The sequence below is a fragment of the Hemitrygon akajei genome, chromosome 10 (assembly GCF_048418815.1).
Source record: "Hemitrygon akajei chromosome 10, sHemAka1.3, whole genome shotgun sequence".
NCBI lineage: Eukaryota > Metazoa > Chordata > Chondrichthyes > Myliobatiformes > Dasyatidae > Hemitrygon > Hemitrygon akajei.
Genome location: NC_133133.1, coordinates 130528634 through 130551662, shown reverse-complemented (window position 1 = coordinate 130551662; position 23029 = coordinate 130528634). Strand labels below are relative to the sequence as shown.

Sequence of the window (23029 nt, the reverse complement as noted above, 5' to 3'; positions counted from 1 at the left end):
GTTACATTGAAAGGATGAGCTCTGGTATTAGCCAGTGCTAAAGTGCTGGCTGCCCACTCTGTCAATGTCTCTTATTATCTTATAAACATCTATCAAGTCTGCTCTCATCCTCCTTTGCTCCAAAGAGAAGATTCCTTTAGCCAAAGGGTGGTGAATTTGTGGAATATGTTGTCACATACAGCTGAGGCGGCCAGGTCGTGGGTGTATTTAAGGCAGAGCTTGATAGGTTCATGATTAGACATGGCATCAAAGGTTACGGGGAGAAGGCCGGGAACTGGGGTTGAGGCGGAAATAGAGATAAAGGATTAGCCATGATTGAATGGTGGAACAGACGATGGGCTAGATGGCCTAATTCTGCTCCTATGTTTTATGGTCTAAGAGTACTAGTTCTCTCCATCTTTCCACAGCAGACATTCACATAAGATATTGGCTGAGACTTTAGAGCTTAAGCACAATTTCTAAGTCTGCAGATGATGTATAACTGGGCAATATTAGGAATTGTGCAGCAAGATGTAATCAGATCAGTAGAATGGACATATAATGTTAACACAGAAATGTGATTCATTGAAATGAGGAGGCATATTATGGAATAAAGGATCAAGAGGATCTGTCGTTATGTGTTCACTAACAACGGTGAGTGCTTACACAGAGAGTGGTGGGTGCGTGCAACACCCTGCCAGGGGCGGTGGTAGAGACAGACGCATTAAGGGCATTTTAGAAACTCTTAAATAGGCTCATAGATGATGAAGAAATGGAGGGTTATGTCAGAGTGAAGGGGGAGACTGATCTTACATTAGGTTAAGAGATTGGCACAACAGCATGGACCCATGGGCTTGTACTGTGCTGCAAGGCTCCTTATTCGAAGTTCTAACTCTTCACGGTGAAGAGCACACTGCTGGGAACCAGGCCTTCAAGTCACTGACCCTGAAGAAGAGGAGTGGTCAGGCTCGGCCACCAGGTTCAAGTCTTGCCAGAATGCACAACCTGGGCCCAGCTGAGGAGGACAAAACGTGCAGAAGAAATTTTTCATATAGTCAGTGTAGTCCCTAGTTAATAATATCATACTTTTTATTCTAGTCCACACAACCACTGCTGCTTGTATTCAGAGATCCATGAAATACTTTTCAGATGGGATGGTTGAATCTTCCGGGAGACTTATCTTTGATTACAGAGAATCAAAGATGCTTTGTATTTTTGCTGGAAGATGGCAACTGGATATTGAAGGTTTCATAAATCACAGTTACTTTGGAGGGATATAACGATTCAAGTATTCAAACTATTTCATTGCATTTGTAACCAAGGTTAATTAAACCCAAAAGATGTAATGTTAGAACGCTCTGCCTGTGGAGGGATGAAAACAAGGTTTACCAAAATTAAAAAAAAAAGAGAACTTGGGGAAAAAAAAAGCTATGTGAGAAGGAAGCGTGGATGACACAGCATGGGAAAGCGAGAGAAACACAGCAAATGATTAAACATCAAACTAATTCCACTGTTAAAAGTGAGCATCTCTACCCTACTTAAAAACCTCAGGGTGAAGAACTGGAGGAGAGATGATGGTGATAAAAGATCTATTGAAGCTACAAGCAGCAGCTATAACGAGACAATATTGGCAGAGACGAGTGTCCAACGTCTCTACCATGTAACCGGGAATTAGTTCTGTTAAATCACACCAAGCGATTTGTTGAGTTAAAACTTCTACTGTTCCCAGTGTATAATTTGTGTGTGAAATAAGTTCAGTAGTGTTGTTACTGAGTAATGTTTGGAAATGACAATATGATATTGAGTTAATTTGAAGTAGAAAATAGAATGTGCATAAAAACTTGCGGATTGTTGTATACAGGGCAGGTTTTTTTTTGTCTAAGTTTGCAAATCGACTTTTCATGGATGATCAGAATGAAACAAGATGGCAAGCCACTCAAGATCAAAGAACCAGCACGGGAACGATATGTTTAATGACGTAGAGGATTTACTACTGTCGGATATGTAAGTTTATTTTCATTTGAAGCATCTGAATTTGATTTTTTGAAAGAACTGTGAAGAAAATAGGTGGGTTATCTTTCGAATGATTGACACAACAGATATACCAAGTGCAAGATTACAGTAGGAAAATGTACAGTACTGTGCTCAAAAGTCTTAAGTATATAGCGAGGGTGCTTCAGTACTGTAATAATTTTATGTATTGCACTGCATTGCTGCCGCAAAAAACAAATTTCATGACATTTCTGAGTGGTGATAAACTTGATTGTGACATGGCTCTCAAGACTATAAGATATATGAGAATTAGGCTCATTGCGTCTGCTCCGCCAATTCATCATTGCTGATCCATTTTCCTTCTCAGCCCGAATCTCCTGCCTTCTCCCTGTATTCCTTCATTCCCTGACTAAGCAAGAATCTAACAACCTCTGTCTTAAATATACCCAATGTCCTGGCCTCCACAGCTGCCTGTGGCAATGAATTCCACAGTTTCACCACTCTGTGGCTGAAGAAATTCCTCAACTCCATTCTAAATGGAGATCCCTCCACTCTGAGACAGTGTTCTCTGGTCTTAGACTCCCCCACCATAGGAAACATCCTCTCCACATGCTCATAGTGAAGCATTCCACAGATTCACCCCTATTGTGGACTCGAGAATGGGAAGGGGGCAGGAAGGGAGAGGGGAATCATGGTTGGGAAAAGTGGAAAGGACAGTGGAGGGAGAGGGAAGCACCAGAGACTTTCTGTGATGATCAATAAACCAAATGTTTTGAAACAAATGACTTTACCCGGTGTCTCAGGGCTGGGTATGTGTGTACTTGCTCCATCCCCGACCCTGGCAATGCTTCTCTGCCACCTATCTCACACCCCTCCCGAGGCAGTCCACCCTCACCACCCTTGCCTAGGAGGGGTATAGATAGGGTAAATGCAATCAAGCTTTTCCCCCACTGAGGTTGGGTAAGATCAGAACTAGAGTTCATGGGTTGGTGGTAAAAGGTGAAATGTGTAAGGCGAACATGAAGGAGAACTCTTTCACTTTGAGGGTGGTGAAAGTGTGGATCAATGACGGGTGCCATTTCAAATTCAATATTTAAGAAAGATGTGGATAAGTACACGGATGGGAGGAGTATGGAGAGCTACAGTCCAAGGGCTAATCAATGGGACTAAAGCAGAATAATAGCTGAACACGGTCTAGTTGCACCAACGGTCCTGTGTCTGTACTGTAGTATTCTGTAACTTCATGCCAAACAAAACGTGCATGGTGGGCCTCATTGCAAATGGATCACAAAATCTTTCTGTGACACCTGAACCCTCGGCTGGTTTATACTTCAAATGCATACGTACTTCAAAGTCTGAATGCTCATCAGAATTGCCTTGTTATTTTATCTCAATAAACGCACATCTGTGAGGACAGAAAAATCCATATTATCAAGAGCCTTTCAAGGCACATTATGAGAAAGAGAAAAAAGAGGAAACTTGAAAGTGGGTCGGGATAAGAGGGAAACACCTAAAACTGTACGCCTGGGAGATCTGAAATTCTCATAAATATCGAGGTCCTTTTCATTGTTATCGATCACTGATGGAATGGAGTGAGGACATCCTGCATATTGTAATTTCATTTTCAAGTTCAGTAGTTCTTAATGGCTCCTCTGGGGATTCCTTCAGAACCATGGCAAGTGGCCAAATTCTGTGGCTTGCACAGCCTCACTTTGACATATTTATTTCCCTGGCTCAAGATTGTGGGGCGGCAGAGAACACAGCATCAAAAAGCTGGCTTTAAAAAACCATGCTGTAATCACCATCAATTTTCCCTGCAACTTATGCACATTTATAGAATGTAGAACATGACAGCACAGTACAGGCTCTTTGGCCCAGAAGGTTGTGTTGACCTTTTCAATCATTGCTCCAAAGAGAAATGCCTTAGCTCACTCGAACTATCCACGCTCTCTAGTCAAGGCAGCATCCTAGTAGATCTCCTCTGTATCCTCTCTAATTCACATCGATCTCCCTAAATTTTATCACCAATCCGCACCACGGGCAAGTCACAGCAGCCAATCGACCCAGCTTCCCTGATATCCATTCATCTCAGAAATCTGGCTATCAGACAGACAGACAGACATACTTTATTGATCCCGAGGGAAATTGGGTTTCGTTACAGTCGCACCAACCAAGAATAGTGTAGAAATATAGCAATATAAAACCATAAATAATTAAATAAAAATAAGCAAATTATGCCAAGTGCAAATAAGTCCAGGATCAGCCTATTGGCTCAGGGTGTCTGACACTCCGAGGGAGGAGTTGTAAAGTTTGATGGCCACAGGCAGGAATGATTTCCTATGACGCTCAGTGTTGCATCTTGGTGAAATGAGTCTCTGGCTGAACGTACTCCTGTGCCTAACCAGTACATTATGGAGTGGATGGGAGACATTGTACAAGATGGCATGCAACTTGGATAGCATCCTCTTTTCAGACACCACCGTCAGAGAGTCCAGTTCCACCCCCACAACATCACTGGCCTTAGGAATGAGTTTGTTGATTCTGTTGGTGTCTGTTACCCTCAGCCTGCTGCCCCAGCACACAACAGCAAACATGATAGCACTGGCCACCACAGACTCGTAGAACATCCTCAGCATCGTCCGGCAGATGTTAAAGGACCTCAGTCTCCTCAGGAAGTAGAGACGGCTCTGACCCTTCTTGTAGACAGCCTCAGTGTTCTTTGACCAGTCCAGTTTATTGTCAATTCGTATCCCCAGGTATTTGTAATCCTCCACCATGTCCACACTGACCCCTTGGATGGAAATAGGGGTCACCGGTGCCTTAGCTCTCCTCAGGTCCACCACCAGCTCCTTAGTCTTTTTCACATTAAGCTGCAGATGATTCTGCTCGCACCATGTGACAAAGTTTCCCACCGTAGCCCTATACTCAGCCTCATCTCCCTTGCTGATGTATCCAACTATGGCAGAGTCATCAGAAAACTTCTGAAGATGGCAAGACTCTGTGTTGTAGTTGAAGTCCGAGGTGTAGATGGTGAAGAGAAAGGGAGTCAGGACAGCCCCCTGTGGAGCCCCAGTGCTGCTGACCACTCTGTCTGACACACAGTGTTGCAAGCGCACGTACTGTGGTCTGCCAGTCAGGTAATCAATAATCCATGACACCAGGGAAGCATCCACCTGCATCACTGTCAGCTTCTCACCCAGCAGAGCAGGGTGGATGGTGTTGAACGCACTAGGGAAGTCAAAAAACATGACCCTCACAGTGCTCGCCGGCTTGTCCAGGTGGGCGTAGAGACGGTTCAGCAGGTAGACGATGGCATCCTCAACTCCTAGTCGGGGCTGGTAGGCGAACTGGAGGGGGTCTAAGTTCAAGAGTCCTTGGACTAATCAAGCTTACTGGATCATCACATCATATGGCTACGGCTAGATTAGATAAAGGTGCATGTTGGGCATGATCAACCTAACAGGTTTTTAATGATCATTCAGTGTTTCTCAGGTCTCTATCACTGATCTTGGTCTTTTTAATTCCAGATTGATTTACATGACTGATGATGTAGAATTTGAACTTGTATCTGCATCAGAAGTGATTATTAGTTTAGTAATTTTTAATCAACTGCTCCGCTTTGCACTGATGATATGTTTAGAATGCAGGATTTACATGAATCTTGGGTGAACTCTACTGAGTTAACTTAGGACTCTGGATTTCCACACAGCTCCTTTCATTTTCTTCAGAAGAATTCACCCAAGTTTCATGTAAATCCTGAATTCCAAATGTATCGTCAAATTTCTTCTCATGGAAGGATCTCGAACAAGGGGCATTCTTACAAGTTCAGGGACAGTTTAAAACTGAGGTGCATATGAGCTTCTCACTGAATCCTGGGAATTCTCTATTGCAGAGCGTTGTGCAGGCTGGATCAATGGGGTAACAATTGTCAGAGGTTGTGAGCACGGTCTAATCACTCAGGTAAAGCAACCTCGCATCTGTTGACTCTGCTTCCATGTCCCACTGCATTAAGAAGCTAATATAATCAAGGACCCCTCCCACCATGGCCATTCTCTCTTCTTCCCCCTCCCCCTTTCCAACAGACAGAAAGTACAAACGTACCGTATGAGAGCAAAACCATCTGGCTGAGGGCAGTTTCAATCCCACTGTTATCAGACTCTCTCATACTCCTATCTCATTGAAACCTTTTGAATGTTGAAAGGCCTAGACAGAGTAGATGTGGAAAGGATGTTTCCCATGATGGGGGAGTCTAGGACAAGAGGGCACAGCCTCAGGATAGAGGGGCATACATTTAAAACAGAGATGCGGAGAAATTTTTTTTAGTCAGAGGGTGGTCTACTTGTGGAATTTGTTACCACAAGCAGCTGTGGAGGCCAGGTTGTTGGGTGCACTTAAGGCAGAGATTGATAGGTTCTAGACTGGACACGGCATCAAGGTTACAGGGAGAAGGCCGGGGAATAGGGCTGAGGAGGGGAGAAAAGGATCAGCTATGATTGAATGGCAGAGCAGACTCAATGGGTCAAATGGCCTAATTCTGTTCCTCTCTCTTATGGTCTTATTGACAAAAATAAGGTCCAATATACCTCTTTGTGGCACTTAATCAGGGGTGTCAAACTCATTTTAGGTCACGGGCCGGATTGAGCAAAATGCAGCTTCATGTGGGCCGGATCAGTCGGACGCGTGTGAACGCAGCTTTCGTTGCCTCCGTTTTTTCAGCCTGCTCTCATGTGTCTCAGTATCTGCTATAACTACAAAGGGTTTCACTTTACAAATTCCGTTTCTTATGAAGAAGACTGCCGAGCAAGACAGCCGAATAAACACTAAAATCCCTGAAAACCTGGTACCTGAATAAACTCAGCATTAGCCATATCATACGCCATAGGCGCTTCGATTACTGGGGCCAGCTTTAATAGTAATTAGATATTATCTCGCGGGCCAAAGATAATTCCACCGCGGGCCTTGAGTTTGAAAAATATATGATCTACATGCACTGTAGATTTTCTACTACACTATACTCAGTATTCTGTTTTCTTCATATGCGGCTTAGCTACTAAGCCTGGTGGAACTGTTTCTACTGACAGGAGAAGGGACAATGGTAGGTTATTATCTCCTTAAAACCAATCACTGGGCAGATGGGGCTCATCTGGAAGGAAAACTTTGATCTCAAACCTCTGCTGCCTTGTGGCTATGCCCATTCATGGGGAGTAAACCCTGAGGGAAAATCTGGAGCTGGAGTCCATTAGGTAGTCCTGCATTGAGTTCAATGCTGACTGGTAACTCCTGCGATGCTGCTCGTACCCAACTGTGTCGGTCTCATCAACCCTTTGGGCTACGTCAGATATGTTGCGAGGGAGAGGCTGCAGCTTGCTTTCCATATCATACTGACTTGGCTTGTGCATCTTATCATCTAGGACACAACATCCACAGTCATTCCTGACCGACGAAGGCCTCATTCACTCACTGTTTTCTTTTCACTGCCTTAATGTACTAACATGTGGAATGATGATACGTCTGGGTGACACACCAGCATCTTGGTACAAGTGACAGTTCTAAACCAGTACTGAGCTGGTTGGTTTCTTAAGGGAAAAAAAAGCAGCAATTGAGGGCTATGGGGAATTAACAGACAGGAAGAGTTAAAGCCTGGGGTTGATTAGCCATGAATGACTATGCAGGTTTGATCAATTCCTATAATTTTCTTACATGAAAAAAAAAATTGATACAACACACATAAAATATTGGAGGAACACAGCAGGTCAGGTGCATCATTGGAGGGCAATAACAGTCCATGTTTCAGATGGAGACCCTTCATAGGACTTTTCCAGTCCTGATGAAGAAACTCGATCTGAAATGTTAATTGTTAATCCCCCTCCAGAGATGCTGCCAGACATGCTGAGTTCCTCCAGCATTTTATGTGTGTTGCTCAAGATTTCCAGTGTCTGCAGAATCTCCTGTGTTTATAAAAACTGATGCCCTACATTTCATAGCCATTCACAATGAAACAACCAGATTTCAGTCATCCCTGTTAGATTCCAGCATATAAAAGTAGCTTGTACATATTAATTCACTGAGCAAACGGTTTTTCAGGATCATCACAAAATGGTAAGTGCAAGCTTACTCTTAAAACACTAAGTTGAAATATTTGCTGTAGAGAATAGTGTGATAATTGTAAAATGATTCAATTTAAACTCTTTTATCTTCCAACAAAATGACAGAAGAGAGGAAGTTCTCTAGACCACTGTACCTGCCTGACCAAAGATGGTTTTGTGCTACAATATGCTTCTAATATATCCTCGTCTCCTAAAATATGAATCAGAATTTGGTTTATTATTACTGACACATGTCATGAAACTTGTTTTGTGGCAGCAGTACAGTGCAAGGCATAAAAAGTTACTATAAATTGCAATAAACAATAAAGTGCAAAAGAGGGATAATGAGGCAGTGTTCATGGATTCATGGACTGATCAGAAATTTGATGACACAGGGAATGAAAATGCAACCTAAATCAATGAGTGTTGGTCTTCAGGCTGCTGGACCTCCTTCCTAATAGAAGAGGTCATCTCCTGGGTGGTGAAGGTCCTTAATGGAGAATGCCACCTTCTTAAGTGCCTGCTATTTGAAGATGTTCTTGATGGTGGGGAGGCTTGGACCTCTGATGGAGCCTCTGCAGCCTCTTTTGATCTTCAAGGCTCCATAGCAGCAGTTATGCAACAAGTCAGAATCTTTTCCATGGTACTCTGTAGAAATTTGCTGGAGTCTCCTCAAACCCCAATGAAGTATAGCCATTGGCATGTCTTCTTCACTCCTAACATATTCTTCTCCCTTTGTTCCTCTCTGAATGACATAGGGTTGTCCAGTGCAGGAGGGAGCCTTTCAGCCCAAAGAGGATCAAGCACCCATTCTGCACTGATCCCATTTTACTCTCCCGACAGATTCTTACAGCAAGCCAAAACACGAGGCACAACTTACAATGGACATTAAACTAAAGATGTGTAGGAGGAAACCACACAGACAGAGGGAAAGTGCAAACTCCACTGAAACAACAGGTGAGATCAGAGTCACACCCGTGTCACTGACCCAGGCAATCTCTTCAGCACTGTGCTACTCAGTCCCGTGGCCCCGAGGCACTGATCAACAGCCTTGCGACTTGGAAAGAAGGGGAGACAGAGAGGAGCAAAGACAGATGAACGTGCACCTAATGGAGGGGCAAGAACAATATGGTCTGTGAAATTGGAGACGGGGAAGCGAGGAAGTCAAAATCAATAAGATCAAAGGACAGAAAAGAATAAGACAAACACAAGGGATTCTGCAGGTGCTGGAAGTCCTGAACAACGCACACAAAATGCTGGGGAAACTCAGCAAGTCAAGCAGGGTCTATGGAAGGGAATAAACAGTATCCATTTTGGGCCAAGACCCTTCAGCAGTCCTGATGAAGAGACTCACCCGGACATGTTATCTGTTTATTCCTCTCTATAGATGCAGCCTCACTTGCAACAGACTTTGTCTTTGTTTTTGTTTAAACTGTCTTGTTGTTGCACAGTCTTTATTTTAATCACTGTTGATACAATTTTATGTAAAATTTATATCCTGTGTGTATCTATGTGTATACAATGCTCCTTCAAGCTAGCTTTTCCATCATATCTGTATCGCACTGTACCTGCGCAAATGAAAATAAGTTTGACTCAACTTGAAGAAGGAGCAAGAACAGGCCTTTTGGTGATCAAGTTTCCATGTTTACATACAAGAATACTTGATCAGAGACTCCTTACATTGGGCTGAGCCAATGCAGGGCGCCACAGTAGTGTAGTGGTTAGCACAGTTGCTTTATATTGCTAGCCAGTGATCAACGACCAGTGTTCAATTCCTTCCACAGCCTACAAGTAGAGTGCACATTCTTCCTCAGACCGTGTGGATTTCCTTGGGTGCTCCGGTTACCTCTCACGCTGCAAAATTGTACATTTCGGGCCAGTGAGTTTTGGGCACATGATATTGGGCCCAGAAGAGTTACGACACTTGCAGGCTGCCCATTCACAATCCTCGCAGATTTGATTTGCTGCAAACAACACATTTCACTGTACGTTTTGATGCATATGAGACAAATAAAGCTAAGCTTTCTTTTAATCTTTTTAGTGGAGGACAGTCAGGTACCTGATCAGCCAGTGAAGTGGACAACATGTTCATCAATTCCCGCTCTGCTGTCAGTCGCCACATCTGCTCCCACTTCATCTTCCTCAGCTTGTCCAACAGCAGCAGGATGACGCCTGGCAGAGATTAAAAGAAACATTGTTTGTTTTCCTTTAAAAAAAAAATCTAAATGCAAAGAATACAAATTACCATCAACTCTGACTGTGGAGGCTAAAGAATAAGTTGTTAGTCTGAGATCTAAATTTACAGGATAGGCATTGTGGTTTGCAGTACTCTGGTGTCAGCCTTTCACAGTGTTCAGCATTATTCTGGAGTTATGAAAACCTGCCCAGCATAGTTATGGATTAATGAAAATGAGAACTAGTCTTCTGAAAATAAAATCTGTTCACAATTTAACTTTAGCAACACCACAGAAAAAGCTGGAGCAACTCAGCTCAGGCAGGATCTGTAGATGCAGTTAGACAGTCAATGTTTCAAGCTGAGACCCTTCATCACAATTTAACTTCAACTGATACTTTGAGGTTATTGATCTGCTGTGTGAATAAAGAATTTTATACCCTCAGTGGCCACGTTATTAGGTGCTTTCCGTACTGAATAAATAGGCCACTTGAGTGCATGTTCGTAGTCTTCTACTGTTATAGGCCCATCCATTTCAAGGCACAACGATGTGCATTCAGAGATGCTCTTCTGCACACCACGGTTGTAAAAGGTGGTTATTTGAGTTACTGTTACCTTTCTGTCAACTTGAACCAGTCTGGCCATTCTCCCTTGACCTCTTTCATTAACAAGGTGTTTTTGCCCAGAGAACTGTCACATTGGATGCTTTTTGTTTCTCAAACCATCCCCTGTAAGCTCTGGAGACTGTTGTGTGAGAAGATCCAAGGACATCATCAGTTTCTGAGGTACTCAAGCCACCCCATCTGGCACCAATAATCATTAAACAGTCAAAGTCACTTAGATCACATTTCTCCCCCATTCCGATGTTTGGTCTGAACAACAATTGAATGCCTTCACCAGGTCTGCTGCCTCATGATTTTAGATACTTGCATTAATGAGCAGGCGTAATGATACAGGTGTACCTAATGAAGTATATTTCTCAGTTACAGCTCCTGTATGGCTCAGCTCAGCCAGTTATAACAGTCTCTACAGTTCTCGATCCCTCTCACAACTGGTCCCAGGCTGTAAACTTTAACTACTCCGACCTCGACAGATTCTGTCTAACCTGCTGGGTGTGGCAGAGTTTTCTTCTCTTCTTTCAAATTTCAAGATTTTACTGTTTTTTTAAAAAATTTAATTTCCAGTGCATCTCCTCTTTCTACCCCAGATGCCACTAATAAGACTCCTAGTGTAAATAAATGTTCTTTGGTGTCTCAGATAAGTGCCTCTCTCAATTGGATAACCACAACTAAGTTGGCCTAATAGTTAAAACTGTTATTCCTCATTAAGCATTGAGGCTAATCAAATAAAAATATACCAATTAATCTTGACTTTGGTCTTAAATTTGTCCTCCTGATTCAAGGGAACCAAATTATGTTTCAGTATATTGATTTTCAATATAGCGCGTCAGTTACCATTACCTCCCTTTCAAGAGAATCCTTTCAGATTAAATTACTTCCATTGTGCTGTACAAATTTCTAATGTACCAGACCAGTTTCTCCTAGGCCCATTGTACATGCTGCGATACATCAAATCAGGTTCAATCCCATTACAAAATGGGTAGAATTTCTGATCTGGAAAGTTTGTCAGGGAGGGGAAGTGGATTGTAGTGTTTCAATGTATATATTAGCCTGTGCTGAACCATCAACTCAAAAAACCTGCACCTCTACCTCAATGAACTAAAGCTGTCAAACTGAACTTCAGCATTGGAAATGACAGAAGAAACTTGAATTATGATCGCACTTTGCACAATGCATGACAGCTCAGCCGATGAATTACTTTTTGAAGTGCAGTCACTGCTCTAATGCCAGAAAATGTTATGTTGAAGTAGCACAAGACGTTGGTGAGGCCTAATTTGAAGTATTGTGTGCAGTTTTAGTCATCTACCTACAAGAAAGATCTAAGCAAGGATGAAGGAGTGCAGAGAAAAATTACAAGGATGTTGGCAGGTCTGGAGGATCTGAGTTATAAGGAAACATTGAATACATTAGGACTGTATTCTTTAGAGCATAGAAGGTTGAGAGGAGATTTTATAGAGGTATTCAAAATTATGAGGGGTATAGACAGGGCAAGTGTAAACAAGCCTTTTCCACTGAAGTTGGGTAGGACTACAACCAGAAGTCATGGCTTAAAGGTGAAAGGTGAGAAATTTAAGGGGTACATGAGAGGAAACTTCTTCATTCAGAGGGTCATAAGAGTGTGGAATGAGCTGTCAGCATAAGTGGCCCATGCAAGTTTGATTTCAGCATTTAAGAGAAGTATGGATAGGTACATGGATAGTAGGGATTCCGGTGCAGGTTGTTGGGAGAAGGCAGCTTAAGTGGTTTCAGCATGGTCTAGATGGGCTGAAGGGCCTGTTTCTGTGCTATATTTCTCTGTGACTAAAAGAGGGCTTCTGGTAAGTGTAGAGTAAGATTCCTCAAATAATGACCAGAAAGCTCTGCAGAATCATCCCTAGAAGTGACAAATAGAAGGTTGATGTACAAGACTGAAGAATTGAATGTAAAGGGAACACAAATGGTTCCCTGACACATTGGACATTGACACAATTTGGAATGCAGGGTTGATGTTTAGCATTACTGAAGGTAAATTAATACAAATTCAGGAGTTTTGGGAAAATTGAACAGTGGAAACATAAACCTTTGTGGCAACAACCTATTACAAATATTTTGGAGTATTACTCCTGGTGTCTGTGAATCCACTTGTATAGATGTGCAGTGGCAGTAAGAGGCAATGGGATTTTGGATAAAAACAAAATGCTCAGGTAGTATCTATGCAAGACAGAACTTCAGATAATAACCTTCTGGATAGGGTTGTGAAAATAGTGGATACATTCCTGAAAATGAATCTAAAACATTTGTCCTACCACAAATGTGTGCGCAACACTAGTTAGACCATAAGACCATAAGATATAGGAGAAGAATTAGGCCATTTGGCCCATCAAGTGTACTCTGCCATTTTATCAAGGATGATCCCTTTTTCCTCAGCCCCATTCTCGTGCCTTCTTCCTGTATCCCTTCATGCCCCGGCCAATCAAGAATTGCTCAACCTCTGCCTTAAATATAAATAAAGACTTGGCCTCCACAGCCATCGGTGGCAACAGATTCTACTGTTTTGCATCACATTGAAAACATCACGAGAAACAAACGCAGGAGTAAAATTAAATGCTCGGATCAGACACTTTAACGAAGAGAAGTTGCTAAAAATAGCAACAGGCTTCTCTAGTCCTAAAATGCTCAGGGATAGCAATGATTTTTTTGAGAATGTGCCCCCAAATAAAAAAATTCTTCCATGTCTCATGGTAACTTTGAGCAGAGATGATCATTGGTTAATGAATTGGCAACAATAAATATGGAAATTTTTTAAGGAAAAAGGATGTGTCCTGTTGCTTATTTACATCTATTCATTGTTTTATTATTAATAAAAGTATAACAGAGACAGATTGAAATAGATGAAGCATTCTTAGAAAACCTGTTCAAAAATTATTAATTGAAAAATAGTTTTTTTCTAAAAAGCATTGCTATGGTAACCATTTACAATCCAAATACTGATGTCTACAATAGGTCTGCTAATTCCAATAAGTTATCATCCAACATCATGTGTTCTTGCAACCGTCGTGCTGGCACCAAGCCAGTGAGACACATTTCTGCGGGGGAAAAAAATCAACTGTTCTTGGGTTGCAAGAAATCATTTGCTACTTCATTTGGCAGTAAAGATGATCGTTGTGTTTTTTTCTCTCTTATGGGTGGGGTTTGCAGAATCAAGAGGCAGCCCTGCGTGCCGTGAGCCAACAAAAATTTTGCGTGTGCCATCTTGGGTACGCATGCCATCGGTTCGCCGCCTCTGTTTATAATCCTCTCGCATCACAGCAACATGACAATAATTAATCTAAAAATATTCATTTCAACAGAAATGAGTCACTGGTGAAGTAATTCAGAGGAAGGAAGCCTTTCTATAAATGTCAGATAAAACTTGAAATTTGATTAACTCTGCAAATAACTTGTTAGGTTTTAAAATAATGCGTATTCCTCACATTTTCATCCGATGTAATCCCATATACAATCTTCACGTGCAGGACATCTACATTTCAATTTTTATGTAGCATCCAGCAAATTACTGGGAATGACACACAGAATAAACAATGCTTGGCTATAATTTAAGTCACTCACATCTAACAATCACATCTTTTACATCTCACCTTTGGCTGCATCTCTGTTAACATCCTTGAAAGTCCCATTAATAAACAAGGAGTGACACAGGTCCCATTAAAGTGCAGCACAGTAGGAGACCAGAGACGATGCTCAGTGTGGTGAAGGACAGTTGGGATTGGGGGTTGCAATACTGCAATAAAATCAGTACAATGGGACAAGCAGGCAATGCCACTGCCTTGAAATTCTAGCGATCCAGGTTAGATTCTGAACCCTGTTGCTGTCTGCGTGGAGCATATATTCACATTATAAACATTATAAATAGTGGTTTAAAGTGGTTACAGTGCAGTGACTGAGCTAATAGATAGAGGAAGTGGAGACCTAACTAAAATGGCTGATTAGAGTAACAGCCTGAAGGAAGAAGCTTTTAAGAATTTTTTTTGTTTCAAAAGCCCTCTCAATTTCAGAAGAGAGCTTTTCGAAAAGGTTAATTGGCTGTTGTAAGTTGCCCTTCGTGTAGCTTGGAAGGAGCAGAATCAGGAGCACTTTGCGGGGCATGTAATTGATGGTATATTACATGGAGATAATGGGGTTAATGGCATTACTCAGAGCTGGCAGAGACTGAATGGGCCAAATGGCCTTCTCCCAGTGTTATACAGAAGCACGTGTTATAACAAAAACACTGCCTTACACTTGGTATCCTCTGAAACTGAAGGGCACTAGGTATATTTAAAAACAGCTTCCCAAATGGTCCATTCAATGTATCCTGTTACAACGTGAATTGTGTCCGATCCGCGTTATGTTATGAGGTTCTGGTATCAGGTACAGCAGCAGGCAGGACACGGAAATGAACTTGACAGCCTCTAAAGCTTTGCCAGGAAGATAAGCCTGGACTCCTGTTCCAGATTGCTGCATCAGAATCTCCAATAAGAAGATGGTTGTGTGGAGAAGAGCATCAAGCTGCTGCCGAAGTATCTGCCCACTCTCAGACTTCAGGAAGAAACAGGAACCACATCAACCAATAAGAAATGGGTCCTCTTAACTCTGTAGCAACACACACAAAATGCTGGAGGAACTCAGCGAGTCAGGCAACATCTATGGAGAGGAATAAACAGTCAACCCTTCATCAAGACCGGAAAGGAAGGGGGAAGAAGCCAGAATAAGAAAGTGGGAGGAGGGGAAGGATTATAAACTGACAGGTGATAGGTGACGCCAGACGAGGGGGGAGGGGGGTGGGGGGAGAGGATGGAGAAGTAAGCTGGAAGGTGATAGGTGGAATAGGTAAAGACCTGAAAAAGAAGGGATCTGATAGGAGAGGAGAATAGACAATGGGAAAAAGGGAAGCAGAAAGTGAGGTTAATGTAAAGTAGAATTAAAATGGTGCCTTTTCAAGGGATTCAAAGGTACATTTATTGTCAGAGAAATGTATACAATATACATACTGAAATGCTTTTATCTTTGCAACCATCCATGAAAACAGAGTGCCCCCAAAGAATGAACGACAGTTAAATGTTAGAACCCCAAAGCCCCCCCCCAGCTCCCCTCTCCCACGTGCAAGCTGCAGCAAGCAACAATCCCCCTCCCAGCACCAGGAAAGGAAAAGCATCGGCACCCACCACCGAGCACTCAAGCCTGCAGCAAGCAACAGAAAAGACACAGACTTGCAGTTACCCCAAAGGCAACTCGTTCACCCGGTATTCGACATACCACAGGCTCTCTCTCTCCCTGATAAGGGAAAAAAAAGAGGTGTCTTCGCTTCACAGCGAGAGGGGAGACATAGCTAACAACTTGCTGGTTTACAATGGTTTACGATGTCTGTTGCATCGCTTTTTCAGAGTTCTGTGCCCAAAGATCTCAGGTCTCTGGGCACACAGCCACAGATCTTCTGAGTCCCACGACACACTGATCTTCTGCCAGGACACCGATCTTCCATCTGCCTGTCTCCAGTGCCACAAGATCTCGGACCTCTGAAGCTCTCAGGCCGCATCCTTGGCGTGTCGAATAACGGCCAGTCGTGAAACCCTGAGAGCGGGTCCCATTCCCGCAAAGAACCAAAGTCAGCGTGCGACTCTTAAATCAGTTCTTGAGAAGAATAGTTGCCACTATAGTTGTGCTTGTGAGTTCCAACATCACAAGCACAATGCTTTTATGTTTCAAGGTTGTTAGTACTTCATTGGTAGTGTTTTAGTGCCTGTTCAGTGAAGGTACGCTTAGAACGGAGAGAGTGTGATGTAAATCAGCCAGCTAAACATTAGCAGTGACACACTGAAATGTAACTTCCAACAGAAGATGATTAGTCCTGCAGCAGGAAGAAACCTCATCAATTATACATCACAAATATCATACACTAATGCTGTACGGTGACTGGCCAATTCCATCCGCCCTTTACGCAGAGCTTGTAGCTTTGTAAATCATGGGATCTGGAGGTGATGCTTTCCAGAAAGTTCTTCAGAAGTCAAAGTCGAGGTGCAAATCTTGTTGTTACAGCCATTTCATTAGACGTTCGTAACAAAGAACAGGGAAGCAGTGTGAGTAAGTGGCACAGCACCAGGCAATGGACACTAACTGTAGACAACTCACCTGCCTCGTGGTCTTTCTCTATCCTGGAAACTGGTACAATCTGGACAGAGAAGGGCTTCACTTCTGATGATAACAGCCGGTGAGACATCAAGGACAGTCTTGATTTATTCTGTCATGACATCCCAGGCTCACAAAGAAAATATGGAGTTACAGAGCCAGCTGCACTACGAATTACTGGACATTTGCAGACAAACAGGTGATTATACAAGCTTAAAGTTAAACCACCAGAAAAGGATATCAATTTAGATCTTGCAGTTGTCTAAACCAGTGGCTGCCTGAAGGACTTTCCTTGACTTCAAGCCTTCTGATGCTCGCTGACACAGTGGCAGTGCATGGACGAATGAGAAGAGGGCAGACAGGAGGAGGTAAAGCTGCTGGCAGAGGGAAGAGAGGCGAGAGGAGTGGGGGGGGGGGGGGGGCTTTGTGATGGTTCTAGTTGGCAACTTCACTGCCTCAGATCACTGGGATCATGCTTATGAATCCGACTCCCTCCAGGTTAGAGCCGGGGGGTGCCATCTGCCGCTACAGTAGGGAGGTCAAAGGGGATCTCTCTGTTCAAAGGGAACAAGCCATATTGCAGGTCCCAGCCAGGCTTCCCCACACAGAGGATGTGGCTGATTGTTCGTGCTCACACATCTCTTTGCGGTGGCATGACTGGACTATCTCCAGAGGCCAGGATCATTGATCTGGACCCCAGCAAGCAATTTAAATCCAAACTAATTGAATCGGGAATTAACAAAGAGAGGCAGCTTCTGTAACGGTGACCTGGAATGACAGGTTTGCTCATCTGCTCCACTAATGCCTCCCTTATCCGGCCCGGCCTCTTTTCTGACTCCAGCGTCTTCAGTCTGGATGAATATTCACTGACTCCTTAGCTCAGCAGCAGCTAGGACAAAGAATGTTATAGCCTATGGTATTATGCTGACCATTTAACATACTCAAGAACAACCTAACCCTTCCCTCTCCATTTTCTCTTATCCATTTCAGAGGCTCTTAAATGCCCCTAATGTATCTGCCCCTACCACCATCCCATGGGCAGGGTGTTCCACACTCTGTGTAAAACAAACTGATCTCCGATATCTTCCCGTACTTTCCTTCAATCACCTTAAAATTATGCCCCCTCATATTAGCTATTTCTGCCTTGGGAAAATGTATCTGGCCATCCACTCCATCTACACCTCTTATCATCTTGTCATGTGTCATCCTCTTTTGCTCCAAACAGAAAAGCCCTAGCTCTCTCGACCTATCCTCATAAGGCATGCTCTCTAATCCAAGCAGCAAGTTGCATTTAACCAGGCCCTGGAGATTTACAAAGAACCTGACAACACAGTACGCGCCCTTTGTCCCATGATATTGTGCTGACCTTTTAATCTTCTCCAGGATCAAATGAATCCTACCCTTCCTCATAGCCCTCCATTTTTCTGTCATCTATGTACCTATCCAAGACTCTCTTAAATATCCTTACTTCATCTGCTTCTACCTCTATCACTACTGGCAGTGCATTCCAAAGTTCAAAGTACATTTATTATCTAAGTTTATGCACCATACACAACCTTGAGATTCATCTTCAAGCAGGCAGCCACAAAACAAAGACAGAGACACAATAAAATCCACAAAAAATCCAGAACTGTCAAACTTCCAATGTGTGGGGAACTGTGTAGACAAAAAAAGTAAACAAATAATACTTTGAATACAGAGTCAGTGCAGCTCTGAGACGAGCAGGAGTCGTGAGCTTAACACCAGTTCATCCTTCAGTCCTGGCCTCGAAGCCTTAATCTTTTTAATCTAGGTCAGAGCTTCAATCAGTTTGTTTTTTTGCACCCGGGCCCCGCCGCATTAATCCGGCACAAAGTTTCAATCCAGCCCTATTAATGGCCAGTGTGAACTGCATTCTCGGGAGTCCTGTTCGCTGAATCCTTCAGGATACCTCAAAAACGCCAGGTCGCACAGATAGCATCTCCCAAAGGGGAAATGACCTGCTGTAGATTGCGGTGACTGTAGACCAGAAAAAGTAGACTTAGAAGAATAGTTTGTTGTTTTGTGCAAAATGGTGCTGTGTCTTGCTAGTGCTATCTCGCAGGATCGATCCCACATGCTCCCACCACACCACTCTGTGTAAAATGTGTTTGGGTGAACAGTCAAACCCAATGAATGAATAGAAAAGAATGCAAGCCAGTGAGTCAATCCTCTGCCTACAGAGGTGAAAAGGAACTCTGCTCTCGTTACTATGACCACGGCTCACACAATGAGCACCTCCGAGCAGCAGTCTTGCAGCACCGCTGCTTGAGACTGCACAGCTCACCCAACTGTGCAGCAGGGGGTGGTTGCACCTGTGAACAACGTGGCCATACACACGGGTGTGACAGTGAAAGGCACACCGGGCAGAGCAGGTCCCCGACCTTGTGAGAGCAGCTACTACACTGAGCTGCAGAGCGCTGAGATGTTTGGCTAAACCTCGGGCCAAGATTGCACCCTCTCCACTGAACGTCCAAAGAGATGCCCGGACTCAGGAAGGCCAAGAAATTGACTGTGGTCTTCAAGATGGGGAAAGTCAGGAGATCACACACCAGTCCTCGTCAAGGGGGTCGAAAGGGTGAGCAGCTTCGAGTTCCTGGGCATTGGCATCTCAGGCAACTCATTGACGCAATCAGGAAGAAGGCACAGCAATATCAGGAGTCTGAGAAGACCCGGCACGTCACCAACTGTCGTGTAAGGTGTGCAGTGGACAGCATTCTGTCTGGTTGCATCAGAGCCCGGTGTGGAGGCTCCAGTGTGCAGTGACTGCAGACTCAGTCAACTCCATCACAGACATGAGCCTCCCCAAAACCAAGGACATCTTCAAGTCGCGATGCCTCAGCGTGGCATCCATCGTTAAGGACCCTCACCATCTGGGACATCCCTCCCTCTTGTTACTACTGCAGCCTGAAGACCCACACTCAATGATTTTGAAGCATCATCACCCCCTCTGCCATCAGATTGTTGAATGGTCCATAAACCCACCAACACCACCAATGTATTTCTTTACTTTTGGACTAACCTTTATTTTGTAATGCCTTTACACAATCCTGCGGCTGCAAAATAACAAGATTAGAGTGGTCCGCGTTTAGTGATAATAAACCTGATTCCAAGAATCTGAAAGGCAGGAGCAGAAGGATGAGGAAGGAGGCAGGAAGACTCCAGGAGGGAGGGGGATGTTGGGGGAGAGGGGAGGCAGAGTGTGAGTGGGAGGGCGAGGTTGTCACTGGGGAAAGATGCTTGAGGCAGTTGTTATGACAAACAGCCTTTTCATTCACCCTGAACAAAACAAAATTGACATGCTCCTGTCCATCCTTACCTTTATCAGTCATTGATTATTAAAGGACATTTATGCCACTAAATGCTACCTTGAGATTCATTTTTTTGCAGGCATTTACAGGAAAATAAAGAAATACAATGATATTTACAAAAAATTTATAGAGACTGGCAAACAATGTGCAAAAGCAAATAAATTGTGCAAGCACAAAAATAAATAATTTTTGTTCATGCCTGAAAGCATGGACCACCAAGCTTAAGGACGGCATTTATCCCGCTTTTATAAGAGTATTAAATGGCTTCCTAGTATGATAAGATGGGTTCTTGTCCTCACAATCTAACTTGTATTTTATTGTTTACCTGAACTCTACCTTGTTCGACCTCAATACCTCATTACTTTGTCTGAACAGTATGTAATAATGCAAGGTTTACACTGAATCTTGGTACATGTGAGAATATTCAAACAATACCAATATTGAGGTTTGGTTAGTCCACATGTTGTGTCCTGGTCACAGCATAAGCAAGCTAAAGGGAGAGTTTAAAGTAAGGAGGAAGCTGAAGAAGGTGCAGAGAATTGTGGGACATGGACCACACATACTGGCAGAAGGACTAGTTTAATTAGGCGTCATTAGCTTAATTGGTTCAGCAAAAAAGCGTGGGCCTAAGGGGCTGTTCCTGTCCTGATGGTCTATGTTCTGGGATGGCACAGCTCAGAGAAGATGGATTGGTTCTCCAGTCCATCTTCAGAGGTTACCTCATTAAATATGTTTAAGACACAGTCAGATTTTTGCATAGCGGGGGAATTAAAGTTTATGGGGAAAAGGCAGGTAGGTGGAGCTGAGTCTCGGGCCAAATCAGCCATGATCTTCTGGATTGATGAAGCAGGCTCGACAGGCCAGGTGGCTTACTCCTACTCCTAGTTCCTAAAATGCTGAGGTGTGACCTGATCCAGCAGAGGCAGTGCGTCCATTTAGAAGGAGATATAAATGGTGGATAGTCACTAATAAAGAAGTCAGAAGAAACCTCTTTAGATGGGTTAAATTGGGAAACTTGGGCATCACATGGCTCACTTTATGGCATTAATGATCTTAAAGGGAATTTAGGGCAATAAAAAAGGAACACAAGGACTTGCGGACAAGGTGAAGCAGGTGAGAAGATGCTGCTACACAGCGCTGACTCTGGATAGACGCCTTGGACTGAACGGACTTCTCCCAGAGCTCACAGCTCAAGTAAAACTGCAGCATGCCAAACTGAAGACGGCTAAATTAATCAACAGCAGGCTGCTTTTCCCAGAAGACTCCACAGCTGACTGAGCGGTGGAGGGCAAGCTGCAGGCACCTTGGGTGCCGGAGCGCAGCTCCATTCGTCACCGTGACAACATGCATCTTGTCCATCCAAGTCTATTCAAACTGACAGTTGACAGCGACTGGGAGAAGCTGGGAAGTTAACCTCTCTGTCTCCGGAGAGCAGAAAAGGAGAAGCATGAAAGCAGCATTATTGAACGCTTCTGCCTTCTGTCACTGCTGTCAGCAGATTAAAAAAGATGCCCCTTGTGTTGCCAAGGCCTGCCAACGGGGAAAAGCCCCAGTATCATCCCTTCCCTTCCTCCTTCTCTAAATCACATTGTAAAAATCTGACCCAGTTCCAGTCTTCAGCAAGACACACGCAATCCCCTTGGTGCAATCACGCATACCATCATTGCAAAACCAGTGACGCTGGAGTACTTAATTCCTTGCTGCTTAGTTCATTGAATGCTGAGGGGCTGGTGTCTTCTGCAACCTGGGTAACCAAAGCAAGCCTTGTTTGCATTGCAAAGTCTCCAGTTGTTGAAGACGTTGAGATTCAAACATCTTCGTTACCGTGCAGCTGAGAGGCCAGATTTGATTGATTGTGCTCTTGTTTAGCAGTGTAAACCTTTGAAGCTCTCTCTTAGAGCTCTGACTGCAAAAAGATCGTTTGATCTGTGACTCAGCCACAACTGATCAAACTCTGAGTTCAAGGCAAGGCTGCAGGCACCTGTATAATCCGGCCATCGACTGTTCCGAAAATAAAATCAGCACCGGTCCACGAGACTTGCTGGGAATAGCACCAGGTTATCTGGGATTCAGTACGCAAGGCAGACTAGAGCTTGTTATAGGCAAGCCGGGAGAACAGGAGGAGCTCTTAGCTGGTGGTGTTGGCTTTATGGCAACACAAGGATGCAATTTCCAGATGTCTTTTGACTTAGACGATAAGACATGGCAGCAGAATTTGGTCATTCAGCCCATCAAGTCTGCTCAGACATCGCCTGGCTGTTTTCATCTCACCCATTATCCTGCTTCTCCCCATAATCTTTCCAGAACCTAACAACCTCTGCTTCAAATACATCCTATGACTTGGCAACCACAGCCATCAGTGGCAATGAATTCCACTGATACAGCACCCTCTGGTTACAGAAACCCACCCTCATCTCTGTTCTGTGGTGTGCTGGGGCAGTGGCATCATTACAGGCTCAATAAGCTGATCAGAAAGTTGGGCTCTGTTAGAGGAGTCAAACTGGACACACTGGAGGCTGTGGTAGAACAAAGGACCCTATGGAAAATCCTGGCAATGCTGCACAATGTTTCTCACCCTCTGTATGCCACCTTAGCTGAACAGAGGAGCACTTTTAGTAATAGAGTAAGACAACTGCACTGCTCCAAAGAGCGAAATATGAGGTCATTCTTACTCTTGGCCATTAGGCTCTGTAATGAGTTAACCTA

General features: G+C 43.7%; 1 protein-coding gene across 5 annotated transcripts in view; it reads right to left on the bottom strand.

Annotated features, from left to right (window-relative positions):
• Positions 1-23029, bottom strand: part of large1 (LARGE xylosyl- and glucuronyltransferase 1) — a 405419-nt gene that overhangs the window by 98913 nt on the left and 283477 nt on the right. For all 5 annotated transcript variants that reach the window (XM_073058955.1, XM_073058959.1, XM_073058957.1 and 2 more), the window contains exon 8: positions 10117-10229. In XM_073058955.1, coding sequence (XP_072915056.1) covers positions 10117-10229 — 113 coding nt within the window. The remainder of the gene's footprint in view (positions 1-10116; positions 10230-23029) is intronic.